This window comes from Andrographis paniculata, unplaced genomic scaffold, assembly GCF_009805555.1.
Source record: "Andrographis paniculata isolate CXL003 unplaced genomic scaffold, ASM980555v1 Contig45END, whole genome shotgun sequence".
Classification (NCBI taxonomy): domain Eukaryota; kingdom Viridiplantae; phylum Streptophyta; class Magnoliopsida; order Lamiales; family Acanthaceae; genus Andrographis; species Andrographis paniculata.
The window spans coordinates 884,931-898,311 of record NW_026137579.1 but is presented as its reverse complement, the minus strand read 5'-3'; the positions used below and the strand labels follow the sequence as shown (position 1 = coordinate 898,311).

The window sequence follows — 13,381 nt, the reverse complement described above, 5'->3', positions numbered from 1 at the left end:
GTCAAATTGATGGAGAGGGACAGTTCTGATGTTATTAATTGATGATTGATAAATGGGAATTGCAAACAAAAAATCAACGTCATTGTTTTCCAAGATAAGGTTAGTTTATATTTAAAAATGGGCAACACGCAAACGCAACTATATTTAATTTAATTGTTTATATGTCACCAACATGAATTAATTTTCTTAGGCAATAATTAATTAACAATTGAGTCAACCTTTGGTGTGTCACGAAAATCTCTCCAACAACGACGTGCTTCCTACTACTCTGAACAAACACATGCACGATCAAATTCTAAAAAATAAATAAATAAATAATAATAAATTCTATCCTTCTGATTTCTTTCAATTTTGACATGAAAATTCACTGTTAACAGAGTATAAATCTTCTTCTTTTTTTTTTTCATATTATAATTATTTAATTTTGGCATATTGCATTTGTCTAAAGAAATATGAAAAATGTCATCTGAATATGTTTTTTTAAGATTCATACCAAAGTTTTTATTCAGCCCCACATGAATTGATCGCATCGCAGCTGTACATAAAGCCATGTTCTAAAGTCAATAACACCATAGTTTGTCAAACCAAATAAAATAAAAACTAGTTGATATTATTGAAGACAACTAAATCATTCATTTGGGATGATGATATATATCATAATTCGATTTCCAAATGGTTTCAGAAATTAAAATACTACTATTTTTTTACTTGAATTCGGATTTTTAACATTTCTGCTTACTTGAATTATGAAATTACAAAGCTGTTTAGCTTGCTTATGTTCTTAATTTTATTTTAACAATTTTCATCTTAAAATATTTATTTTTTCTAGTGTAACTTTCTGGTAGCCTTAATTCTTTCAAAATATATAATTCGATGCATCGACACTATTTTAAAATAATTGATTAGATATTTGCATGAGGGCATACATTATTTTATATGATTCTAAATGCTTGATTATAATGTTCTAGCCATCAATTTATTTATTTTATACTTACCTCAATACGGTCGAATGAGTAACGAATCTCCTATACGATTTTAAAATGTATTATTATTATTATTATTATTAAGCAAAAGCCAAATAAATAAATAAATAAGGTAATTATGTGGCAGTTGGTTCAGCGAATGTTTGTGTTTGAGTAGCTGTTCTGTTCCTGATTGTAAAAATAATAATCGCCATTATCGTCTTCTTCCTTGGTCCTTCATTCCTTTCTTCCTCCGACGACAGGACCCCCATTCATATAAATAAATACCCTTTCCTCCTGAACCTCGAAATCTCTCAACAGAATCAAAATCAAAATCAACATTCAAATTCAAATTCAAATTCAAAATTAGGTTTGATCGACCTAAAAATGGACGGCGGCGGCCGTCCGGCGAGCGCCGGCGAGAGCCCTTCCATAATGGAATCAAGCGGCATAAAGAAACGTATCAGAATTCAGGACAACTCCCCGGCGCCGAAGCTGGGCCGGCTCGAATCCGGCGCCACCAGGGGGCTTATGAGCCTCCGGTTTCTTGACAGGACGAGGACCGGCAAGGAGGAGGACGCCTGGAAAGCCATCGAGAAACGTTTCTACGAGAATGCCGTCGACGGCCAGAGACTCTGCAAGGACAACTTCGGAATCTGCATAGGTATCCATTCATTATTTCTTTAATTTCCTGCAACGACGACGAGTGATTGAGGCTGTCCGATAGGAATGCGCGACAGCAGCGACTTCGCCGGCGAGCTGTTCGAGACCCTGGCGCGGCGGAGGAACATCGATACAGAGAACGGGATAAGTCTCGAAGAATTGAGGCGATTCTGGGAAGACATGACGAACCAGGACTTGGACACAAGGCTTCAAATATTCTTCGACATGTAAGAACACAACACAACATATACATAAATGTAAGTAATAATAATTCATCGAAGATGATGACGAAAACCGTTGTTGTTAATTACTTCTCAGGTGCGACAAAAATGGCGACGGGCAGCTATCCGAGGACGAAGTTAAAGAGGTAAAGATTCAATTTTTAACTCTTTCTTACGACTAATACTTTGTTTAATCAAATCTTCTCACCAATCTTGTGATCAAGGTTCTAGTGATGAGTGCTGCAGCTAACAATTTAGCCAAGTTTAAGGAAGAAGCATCGACCTACGCTTCTTTGATCATGGAGAAGTTCGATCCCGACAACAGAGGATATATCGAGGTGCCTATTTCGAGCTCATTTCCTTCTTACCTAGAACATCAGAGCCATCCTCTGTTTTTACAAATCTCCTTTATCTGAATACTTTGTCCTAAGCAGATGTGGCAGCTTGAGGAGCTCCTAAGAGGCCCTGTCGCATCCGATCCCGCCACCGATCAATCAAAGAAAACCAAAACTCTTGCAAGAACCATGATCCCCAAAGAGTACCGGACACCGGTCAGCAAATTCTTGTCGAGAAACATCGAAAGACTCCACGAGAATTGGAAGCGAATATGGGTGCTAACGTTGTGGCTCGCGATAAACATGTTTCTTTTCGGATGGAAATTTTATCAGTACAAGCACCGCGCTGCTTTCCAAGTCATGGGATACTGTCTATGCGTCGCAAAGGCTGCAGCCGAGACCGTAAAGTTCAATATGGCGCTTATACTCCTGCCGGTGTGCCGTAAGACTCTTACCAAGTTAAGGGAGACATGGCTCGGCAGCATTGTCCCATTCGACGACAACATTAATTTCCACAAAATGATCGCCGCCGGTATTCTGTTGGGGAGCACGATCCATATAGTGATGCACGTCTCCTGCGACTTTCCGAGGCTAACTTCTTGTCCCAAGAGCCAGTTCGACGCGATTTTAGGCTCTGCCTTCGACTACCACCAGCCATCGTATTGGGATTTAGTGAAGTCGACCCCCGGCGTGACGGGGATCGCGATGACAATTCTGATGCTGATTACGTTCACCCTCGCCACGCATTGGTTCCGGAGGAATGTGATCAAGTTGCCGTGGCCTTTTAGCCGCCTCGCTGGGTTCAACGCCTTTTGGTACACGCATCATTTGCTCGCCATTGTTTACGTTCTCTTGATCATCCATGGATACATCATTTTCCTCACCAATGAATGGTACAAGAAGACGGTAGGCCTGCGCGTCGCTTCTCATTGATTATATAATATGATAATATCGACTAATCTATCTATCGCTTTGTTGTGTAGACGTGGATGTATGTTGCATTCCCGATGCTTCTCTACACGGGCGAGCGAATAATCACTATGTATGAGCACAGCTACGAAGTCGACATCATTAGGGCGGTGTTGTACGAGGGAAATGTGCTCGCCATGTACATGACGAAGCCCGACGGATTCAGATACAAGAGTGGGATGTATATATTCATAAGGTGTCCCGATGTTTCGAGCTTTGAGTGGTAAATCGGCGAAACTCTTCGATTATTATCTCAGCACCTAATGTTGTGGAACTACAAACTTGCTAACGCTTTGGATGCTAACCTCACAGGCATCCATTTTCGATAACTTCTGCACCAGACGACGACTATCTAAGCGTCCACATTCGCGCGCTGGGAGACTGGACAACCGAGCTAAGAGAGCGCTTCGCAAAGGTGAAAACAAAGAAGACAAATAAAATGCATTAACTTGGTTTGAATGTAATGATCTGCGTGCAGGTTTGTGAGCCCAAGTCTAGACGAGGAAAGTCGAGCTTGATGCGAATGGAAACAAAGGCCTATTCAGATTCTACGGGGGACGAGTATGTGATATTTTTATTTGAATTATGTGTTGAAGGAATCGTAAATTTAGGTGTGTAGTATTAAGTTATGGATACGATTTTGATTGTAGATTTCCGAGGATAATAATAAAGGGACCGTATGGTGCACCGGCTCAGAACTACAAGAAATACGACATACTTGTGCTGATCGGGTTGGGGATCGGAGCGACGCCCATGATCAGCATTATCAAAGATATTGTGAACAATGAGTCGAAATGGGTAAGTTGATTAATTAATGTAGCTAGCTAGCTCTGTTAATTACAATATAGTAGTATATTGATGGATCTTGTGAATGTCTGTCTGTCAGGCAGCATTAGAGGAGGTAACTGGGGAGAGGAAGTGTCCAGAAAGAGCATACTTTTATTGGGTGACGAGGGAACAAGGATCCTTCGACTGGTTTAAGGGCGTTCTCGAGGACATTGCCGAATACGACGCTAATGTATGTAGTAAGCATAAGGAAGTTGTTTATGTACTGTAGTAATTAAGTAGTCGTATCGACAATTGACAATTGAGTTGAGTTGAGTTGCAGCACGTGATCGAACTGCACAGCTACCTGACGAGCGTGTACGAGGAAGGGGATGCTCGATCGGCTCTCATCGCCATGGTGCAGTCGCTGCAACACGCCAAGAATGGACTCGACGTCGTCTCTGAAACCAGAGTCAGTCATTATTTTTATTATTATTAGAATGATCATCATTTCTTCCTTAACCAAAGCAAGGTGTGTCGTGTCTGGCCAGATAAGGACGCATTTCGCCAGGCCCAACTGGAGAAAAGTTTTCGGACAGTTAGCGAACACCCACCCAGCCACTCGAATCGGCGTCTTCTATTGTGGAAGTCCCACGCTAACAAAAACGCTACGAAAGCTTTGCCAGGAGTACACCATGAATTCGTCCACAAGATTCCAGTTTCATAAAGAGAACTTCTGATCAATTATATATTCCATCCTGCATGCCTCTATATATGTATGTATGTGTATGTATGTATGTATGTATGTGTGTATGTATATCCTTTAATCTTGCCAATGGATTCCAGTACGCTGAATGTGCGTCTTCAGTTTCAGTCTTTGGTTGTTTCTCTCCCCAGTTCCATTTTAATACACGACATAAAATAAATGAGAGTGCTAATTAAGCTGCAATGATTTGAAACTACAATTATCGCTAATAAACTACTATTTATTAAGTTAAATATATAGAAGAAATGAATAATTTGAACAAGGAGCGGATTATCCCCAGTTATTATATGTATATATTTGGATTTGGATTTGTATTTGGATTTGGATTTGGATTTGGATTTGGATGCATCAAATCAAATACGTTCGTTTCATCTGCATCTCTAGCTGCAGAGTCTCATTGATTACGAATGGCGAACCGAAACGGCAATCCTGGGGAGCTTCACCTCCAAATTCTTTTCATCCTGTTGTTTGGCTATATAAGATAACCCACCAGAAATTTCCATTATAGATAGATAGACGACCTGTATGAGGTGAGGTCGGATTGAGTTGAGTTGAGACGGAGGGGAAGAAGGAAGGCATGCGGTGTTTCCTTTGCAAAGCAAAATCGCCGTCTACCAACAACAAAGAATCCGGCCGGAGCCGGATAAAGAAAAGTAACGACAATCCGCGAAACTGCGACGCCGATCGGGCGGCGCCGGGTATACGCGATCGATGAAATTTCATGTTGTGATGGTTTGTTAGTATGCAATACAATGTGGGTGTATTAATTGTTATTTCTTTAGGTATCGTCTCCGATTCGATTTATTTCTGATTGTCATCGTTTTGTTTGAAAGGGGCGTTTTCTAGCATTACCAATTTATTGCTCCTGATCTTGTGTTTTTGCTATACATTTTGCCTGACATTGCTACTGAGTGTTTTATTGCCATTTTGTGAGTGTTGTTGTTCATCGCCATCCTTGCCGCTGCACCATTGTCTGTCTTCTAATAAACAATAAACCTGGCCATTGTTCTAATAATTATATATCTTTCTTTTTATGTTGCTGGTGCTATTAGATTCTCCCAAGGAAAGCTCGCCTAAATCCTTGAAGAAGGACTCTAACGATGCAATTCATTCCAGCAGGGAGGAGAGAACAAGTGTAGAGAGTAGTTTGAGCCGTAGCTCTGCTGTGGATCTAAATAGGTTCCAAGCAAGGAATTTTACATTAGACGAAGTAGTTACTGCCACTGGAAATTTCAAGAAAGAGAATTTTCTTGGCGCAGGAGGCTTTGGAAGAGTTTATAAAGGTTACCTGAAAGATAGTGGTGAGGTCAGATTTTTGTTTCTCATGATTCAATCACAGCAGAATAAACTGCAGATTAAGCTTCCAGTAGAAGATTGATTTCTGATGTCTTTTGTCAAATCGTGATGCAGATTGTTGCTATAAAGAAACTTGATCCGCGAGGGGGTCAGGGGAAACGTGAATTTCTGATCGAGGTTTTAACATTGAGCAATGCCGAACATGATAATCTGGTTAAACTAATTGGCTACTGTACAGAGAGAAATCAGAGGATAATAGTTTATGAACATATGCCACTCGGCTCTTTAGAGGACCATTTACATGGTGAGTTGTTTGAAGCACACATTTTGATTTATCAGCAGCTCCAATTCTTTGCTTAGACTACTTTTTTGGTTCAGGGACTCTACTGGCTAGAAAGCACTTGAATTGGAACACGCGGATGAAGATTGCAGCTGGAGCAGCGAAAGGCTTGGAGTATCTGCACAGCCAGATGAAGCCACCAGTTATATACCGTGATTTGAAGTCTTCCAATATCTTGCTGGGAGAGGGTTATCTTCCGAAACTATCTGATTTTGGTTTGGCTAAAGTAGGGCCATTGAGTGGCGAAAGTCATGTTACTACCCGAGTTATGGGCACTTACGGTTATTGCGCCCCTGAGTATGCTAAGACAGGCAGGCTAACATACAAGTCAGACATCTATAGTTTTGGTGTTGTTCTTTTGGAGCTCGTCACAGGTAGGAATGCCTTTGACAATAGAAAACCTGGCCCAGAACCTCATAATCTAGTTGAATGGGTTAGTACTTGTTTATTTTTCGGATTTGAAACATCAAGTTGTTGATCTTAATAGTAGCATGCAATCTGTGCTGAGTTCTTGCATAGGGTAGCAGCATTCGAAATCATTTAAAAAATTTTTTTATAAATTTTCTAACTTGGAGTAGTTACATTGTGAGGTCATTCATCCTTAAACTATGTAAACTTGTATTTCATGGGCGGTGAAGCAATAAGCATGCATATAATATCATATCATATCATCGCAGTTTGTTTTGTAGCAACAAATGACGATGGCTTTTGCTGATTGGCAGGCAAGGCCAATGTTCAAGGACCGTCATAAATTCCATCAAATGGCCGACCCTGCGCTGAATGGCGAGTATCCGTCTAAAATGTTATACCAAGTATTGGCGATTGCTGCAATGTGCACACAAGTAGATCCGGAGCTCCGGCCAAATACTACCGACCTGGTAACAGCTCTCGCCTTTCTTTCTTCCCACTCGAACAGTCCCATCCAGAGCACACTTATAGCAAGCAGCTCCAGCTCCAACTCCAACTCCGAGACCCCTCAGATGGGATAGGATCATAGCATAGGCTGAACTGAGTGTCCTCATTGTTGTTATGGTTTCGATTCTCAGAACAATGTGAGTTCCTCTTGAGCTTTTTTTGTTTATGATGATTTTCTTCAATTTAGTTTGATCAATTATAGGTTTATTCATTATGGTTTTGATTATTATTTTGTTCTGTAAGCTCTTTAATGCAGGAAAGAACAGTTATTTTGGTCGGATTGGATGGATAGATTATATGTGAATTCTGTTCATGGTGAGAAATATGAGATTGTGTACCATCACTTAATTCTGTAAATGTTATTTTATTTAATAATGTTGTATTTGTAAAGTTCATTTCTATTTTTTTTTTTCTAAAAAAGTTCATTTTTATTTAACTGATAAAATGATGTGTATGATTTTATTTTTTCTTAATAAAAAGCACAATTAATATTCAATTCAATTTTTAATAAAAATATACTTTTTTTATATTATTAGAAAAATAATTATATTTAAACATCAAAATATTTTTAATATTTATATTATTTATACTTTAACGGCATAAAATGCCAAAGAATTGGAACCGAAGAAGTATTGTTTTGTTATTTCAACTAAAAATCAATTTCAAATTATAATTACATATACTTAAATCTTTTTGCTATTCAATTATCACAATTTCAAACATAGATCAAACACATTCAAATAAAACACATTGAAATAAATGGAACGGTTTCTTTATTTAAGTAAAATGTTTTTAAAAACAAACAAAATAATAGTAATCAAAACTAATAATAATATTTTGAATTTTTTTCTGAATACTAAAAAAATAAATATGTCTTCGTTAAAAATAATAAAATTACACTTGAAAGAGAACATGGCATATATGGGACAAAGATAATTTTATTTTACTATTTATGTTTCTTGTTCTATTATTTCAACAACAACAATAATAATAATCTAAACAAAGTCATCCTAATATTTTTAAAGTCAATGTAGCATTCCTAACTATGCATGCATAATGATCATTCTAACCACAGTATATTAAGGTTTGTTTACTTTTATAGCTATATATATATATATATATATATATGAAACTTTTAAATATTGTGTATATAATTTGATTAATTTTCAGTTTAATATAAGATTTGGTATAATTTAACATTAATATCCAATATAATTTATAATTTAATATATAAATATTTAACATATTTATATTAAAATTAAATAGTTTAGTAAGAAGTATAATAGTATTTTGTTTGTATAATATTTACCACATTTATTTTATAGTTAAAAAAAATTTCACATAATCCAAAATATATTATTACAAAATGAATGCAATATACTATAATTTATAGTGTCATAAAAATTTTGAAAAACTATAGAAACGAATTAAGTTGCAATCTAAATTGTCGCCATTATTCTTATTTCATTTACTACATTCTCAAATCCATCCATAAGTATCAAAGAGTAATTACCGGTTTGTTTGATTTTAGTTTGACTTTAAATTGTTTTTTAATCTAACATATTATAGTAAAAAAATAATGTATTTTTATTAAAAAAGTATAAATATAAATATAATAATAATAATAATAATAAGAGGGATTGGTGGGCGAGGACGATCCCGCGGCGCCGTTCCCTTCGCTCATTCTTAACAAACGACGTTTTACAGATCCAAACAATCTTCCAAAATTTCACCATTTTTAATTTTTAGTGTTTTTTTTTTCCGATGAAACAGGCGACCCGTTCTTCCCAGCGTTCCTCCTTCTTCTCCTTCTCCGGCGGCGGCCTCCGCAACTCCGTCGCCGGATTCCTCATCCTCTTCCTCCTCATATATTCCATCTATTGCTCCAAGCTCCTCCTCACCAGAGACGTCGCCGCCAATTGCACTCCGGTGGCCGCCGTCTCCCAGCGGGAGAACCTCGCCGACAACAACAATGATCGCCCGGCCAACGTCTCCTCCCCGCCGGCGCCGGAGGAGTTAGAGCCGAAGCACATCGCGTTCGGAATCGCGGCGTCGGCGGATCTCTGGCGATTCCGGAAGGATTACATAAAGGCGTGGTGGCGGCCGGGGCAGACGAGGGGGGTAGTTTGGCTCGACCGGAATGTCACCATCACCAAAGACGACTACCTATCCCTGCCGGAGATCAGAATCTCCGATGACACCTCGTCCCTTCCGTACACCCACCGGCAGGGAAAACGGTCGGCGCTGCGGATCTCTCGCATCGTGTCGGAGACTCTCCGGCTGGGGATGAACGACGTCCGGTGGTTCGTTATGGGCGACGACGACACTGTGTTTTTCGTCGACAATCTGGTGAGAATCCTCTCCAAATACGACCACAACCAATTATACTACATCGGAAGCTCCTCCGAGAGCCACATCCAGAACATCTTCTTCTCCTACGCCATGGCCTACGGCGGCGGCGGCTTCGCCATTAGTTACCCTCTGGCGGTGGAGCTCGAGAAGATGCAGGACAAGTGCATCCAGCGCTACCCCGGCCTGTACGGCTCCGACGATCGAATTCAGGCTTGCATGGCCGAATTGGGCGTGCCCCTCACCAAAGAAATCGGCTTCCATCAAGTACTTATACATATAAAATTTAATTAATTAAACTTTTAGATGAGATGATTATTTAATAAAAATAAATAAATTTTTTTGCAGTACGACGTGTACGGCAACCTATTAGGCCTATTGGGGGCGCACCCGGTGGCCCCTCTAGTATCGCTACACCATTTAGATGTGGTGGACCCGATATTCCCGGGGGCGAATCGATTGGAGGCGATACATCGCCTTTTCGAGTACGCGAAGCACGACTCAGCGAGCATGGTGCAGCAATCGATATGCTACGACAAGAAGAGGAATTGGTCAATCTCGATATCTTGGGGGTTTGTGATCCAGATCATAAAGGGCGTGATGTCGCCGAGAGAGCTGGAAATGCCGACTCGGACATTCTTGAATTGGTACAAAAGGGCGGACTACACAGCCTACGCATTCAACACACGTCCCATGATGCGTCAGCCCTGCCAGAAGCCTTACTTGTTCTACGTCGACTCCATCAAATACGACGAGAAGAGGGGCCAGACGCTCGGATTTTACACTCTCCATCGCGACCACTTCCCGACGTGCCGCTGGAAAGCCGCCGCGCCGGACAGGATCAAGTCCATTGTAGTCCTCAAGAAACCAGATAGCAACAGGTGGAAAAAGGTACGTTATGTTATATGTATGATGATCCAAAATAGATTTCATTGATTTTTTGCTAAAAGATTTTACAATTTAGTTTGTTGTATTGATTTTTTGCAGTCACCTAGACGAGACTGTTGTAGAATTTTGGCTTCGAAGAAGGAGTCGATGCTGTTCTTATGGGTAGGCAATTGCAAACCAGGGGAGATTTCTGCCTTGTAGTTGTTGATTATTAGTTACTAATTAGTATATAAATTTATTCATTCATTCATTATTTGTGACAGTTTTTGTACATTATATTTGGTTAAAATATAACATACTACACTCAATTATCTATTCTATTCAGAGTTGATCAAATACATAATTTTTATTCAATATTATAGTATTTCAAAACTCTACAAACACACAACCTAATCCAATATGGTCAATCTTAATTTATTCCATTTTCCAGTAAGTCTCAAATTTCCTAATCAATCATTCTTCCTATATATAACACTTTGGCCAAGAAAATGGTGTTTCTTGTTCTTACTGGAAAACACTGTTCTAAATATTTACATATCGGTTATGAATGAGCATTTATTTTCTTTCAATGTTACTTTTGTTTCTATTTTAGAAACATTAAATGAATTCTTATTTCATTTATTTTTAAATCCTTGTGGATTTCTAATTATTAGCTAATGTAATTATGACAGTTGACTCTAATTAATTAATTGCCACTTTATTGTTCTACAGTTACAACATTGATAAAAGGCCCATTAATGAAATTTCTTTTATATGAAATACACGAAAATAAAATAAAATAAAAATAAATAGAGTATGCTTTTTTGTTCATATTATTATTATTATCTAAAATCAATCATCCCAATATAAATAGTTTCAATCATTTTTTGTCCCATTTTTATAAAACCAACATTAACGGTTGATATGGATGTGACTGTCCGTAACATATCATCTAATGTGGATCAACACGGCTGTGTATTTGCAATCGGTAGTTGACATATCATAAACAACACGGCCGTGTTCAAATCATTCGGCAAATTGAATGAATGTCTTACAAACCCTTCTGGAGGTAGGTCGAATGTCTTCTATACCTCCAAACCATTCATTCAAATAAGAGTTTGTTTCTATCCAAATCTTATAAAACTATCACAATACTATTATTATTCTTCATTTCCATTTCTATCCTCCTCCCTACCGGCGTTTATTTCTTCTTCGAAAAGTGGCGGCCCTTCAGCGCCATCACCGAGTTGCCAGTTTCTTCCTCCTCTATCATACTCTGTAGCGACGACCGCACTCGATTCATCGGAAAGTTCAGTATAGTTATGCACCCTTGCATGGCAACACCGCCTGATCGTAGGTTAGCGCCTCCGCCTCGGCGCTGTCAACATCCCCAGCCACACCCTCACCTCATTCCGCGTCGAGTCCCTTATCTCTGCAGCAAACTTCTTCACGGCCGCCACCGCACCCCACAGTGCGTCTTTTCCCACCACCAGATTCCACCATCGCTGGAATTCTCCTCCTTCTCCGACTCACAATTCAACTCCACTCCGCCCCGCCGCTGCTACAAGACCCGTCTTACGGGGTATTGAAGAAAGGTCGAGGTGTGTATTAAACCAGTAAGCAAAGATTGAACAGGGAATTAAGAATGTGCTAACATGGGAATTGCAACTCAGACAAGGACATTGCTTAAAAATTAAAACCGACCAAATTTGAACACGGGCGTGTGCTAATTTCACACGGCCATGTTGTTTATGACATGTCAAACTACTGATTGCAAATGCACAGCCGTGTTTGATTGATCATGGCTATCTTAGTTCACATCAAATGACATGTCACGGACGGTCACATCCATGCCAGCTGTTAATGTTGGTTTTACAAAATAGACCAAAAATGATTAAAATTATTTATATTGAAATTAAAATTGATAAATTTTTTATAACGGGACCAAAATTGATTCATTTTAATTTCAATGGGACTGTTTGATTTTTTCCCTTATTATTATTATTATTATTATAATTTTTCTTTTCTTTTTTCCAAAATAACTCCATCAAACACTTTTTTTTAGGGTGTGTTTGGATTTTTAATAGTAAAAAGTTATTTGAATAGTTGTTTAATGTGATATAAAATAAACATTAATATGATATTTTAAATATAAAATAAATTTATAGTATAATATAGAAAAATAATTATTTAATTTGATATTTTTGAAAAAAAAATTGAATAATAAAAATTTGTAATAAAACACACAAAAGAATCGTAAGAGTATTTTGAGGAATTAAAATGTTATTTGGACAAAGTAAAATTTTATTGTTTTAAAAATATTTTATTAGATAATTAACATTTTTATGGTTCGATGCTAACAACAAAAGTAATAGGAGTATATATTTATTAAAATATAAATAGATTTTTTATTGAAAATTATGTATGTATAATAAATAAATAAACCAAGATATGTTTTTTTAATGACTTTGCTTTAATTTTTTACTATTCAATTTTGACATTATCCAATAAAAATATATTGTTTATAAAATATCATATTAAATAATTATTTAATTCTTTATGAAAAAAATAAAAACTCAAAGAAATACACTTTTAATTTTCATACAAAAATGTGTTTTTTATGATTTGATTTTTATTGTTTTTAGATGAAAGAAAAAAGAAAAAAGAAATACCAAATAAAAAGTGAAAAATATTTTATTGTAAAATAAAAAAGATAAAAATAATGATAAAGCATATTGACGTTTGTATTTATTGGTGCAACATTAGAGGCCCTTAGCACTAGCAGCATATGAACTAATCGGACAATTGTCAAACGGGATTTCACGTGCCCCTGCCCTACCACATCTTGCCACCTAATCTAATGTTGTTCAAACTTACTTTTGGATTTTTAAATATTACTATTTCCGCTGATATAATAATGTTATATACTTATT

General features: G+C 37.7%; 3 protein-coding genes across 5 annotated transcripts; all 3 read left to right on the top strand.

The window, feature by feature from the left end:
• The first annotated feature begins 1,130 nt into the window (after positions 1–1,130).
• LOC127252191 (putative respiratory burst oxidase homolog protein H) lies at positions 1,131–4,851 on the top strand. Its single transcript, XM_051276264.1, has 12 exons — positions 1,131–1,626; positions 1,690–1,852; positions 1,944–1,992; positions 2,071–2,184; positions 2,281–3,087; positions 3,165–3,373; positions 3,463–3,565; positions 3,629–3,711; positions 3,801–3,948; positions 4,037–4,168; positions 4,259–4,387; positions 4,467–4,851. Exons 1-12 carry the CDS (start codon positions 1,350–1,352, stop codon positions 4,653–4,655), a joined length of 2,403 nt encoding a protein of 800 aa, XP_051132221.1. The 5' UTR covers positions 1,131–1,349; the 3' UTR covers positions 4,656–4,851.
• Positions 4,852–5,526: 675 nt separating this feature from the next.
• On the top strand, positions 5,527–7,356 carry LOC127252192 (probable serine/threonine-protein kinase PBL7). 3 transcript variants are annotated; one of them, XM_051276265.1, is made up of 4 exons: positions 5,527–5,987; positions 6,092–6,281; positions 6,356–6,750; positions 7,040–7,356. In XM_051276265.1, the coding sequence occupies exons 1-4, from the start codon at positions 5,715–5,717 to the stop codon at positions 7,304–7,306; spliced, it is 1,125 nt and encodes a 374-aa protein (XP_051132222.1). In that variant the 5' UTR covers positions 5,527–5,714; the 3' UTR covers positions 7,307–7,356. The 3 variants fall into 3 exon arrangements, with proteins under 3 accessions (XP_051132222.1, XP_051132223.1, XP_051132224.1); XM_051276266.1 differs by having other exon boundaries at positions 6,356–6,691; positions 7,040–7,172; XM_051276267.1 differs by having other exon boundaries at positions 5,887–5,982.
• Positions 7,357–8,996: 1,640 nt separating this feature from the next.
• Positions 8,997–10,670, top strand: LOC127251525 (uncharacterized). The gene is made up of 3 exons (XM_051275256.1): positions 8,997–9,848; positions 9,930–10,472; positions 10,569–10,670. Exons 1-3 carry the CDS (start codon positions 8,997–8,999, stop codon positions 10,668–10,670), a joined length of 1,497 nt encoding a protein of 498 aa, XP_051131213.1.
• Positions 10,671–13,381: the final 2,711 nt, after the last annotated feature.

Excerpts from the sequence above, each read along its gene's own strand:
- LOC127252191 (XM_051276264.1), top strand. The coding sequence starts at position 1,350 with ATGGACGGCGGCGGCCGTCCGGCGAGCGCCGGCGAGAGCCCTTCCATA. Across the intron at positions 3,374-3,462 it reads GATGTTTCGAGCTTTGAGTG|GCATCCATTTTCGATAACTT; the intron begins GTAAATCGGCGA and ends CTAACCTCACAG. Across the intron at positions 3,566-3,628 it reads TAAGAGAGCGCTTCGCAAAG|GTTTGTGAGCCCAAGTCTAG; the intron begins GTGAAAACAAAG and ends ATCTGCGTGCAG.
- LOC127252192 (XM_051276265.1), top strand. The coding sequence starts at position 5,715 with ATGTTGCTGGTGCTATTAGATTCTCCCAAGGAAAGCTCGCCTAAATCC. Across the intron at positions 5,988-6,091 it reads ACCTGAAAGATAGTGGTGAG|ATTGTTGCTATAAAGAAACT; the intron begins GTCAGATTTTTG and ends ATCGTGATGCAG. Across the intron at positions 6,282-6,355 it reads TTTAGAGGACCATTTACATG|GGACTCTACTGGCTAGAAAG; the intron begins GTGAGTTGTTTG and ends TTTTTGGTTCAG.
- LOC127251525 (XM_051275256.1), top strand. The coding sequence starts at position 8,997 with ATGAAACAGGCGACCCGTTCTTCCCAGCGTTCCTCCTTCTTCTCCTTC. Across the intron at positions 9,849-9,929 it reads AAGAAATCGGCTTCCATCAA|TACGACGTGTACGGCAACCT; the intron begins GTACTTATACAT and ends ATTTTTTTGCAG. Across the intron at positions 10,473-10,568 it reads ATAGCAACAGGTGGAAAAAG|TCACCTAGACGAGACTGTTG; the intron begins GTACGTTATGTT and ends GATTTTTTGCAG.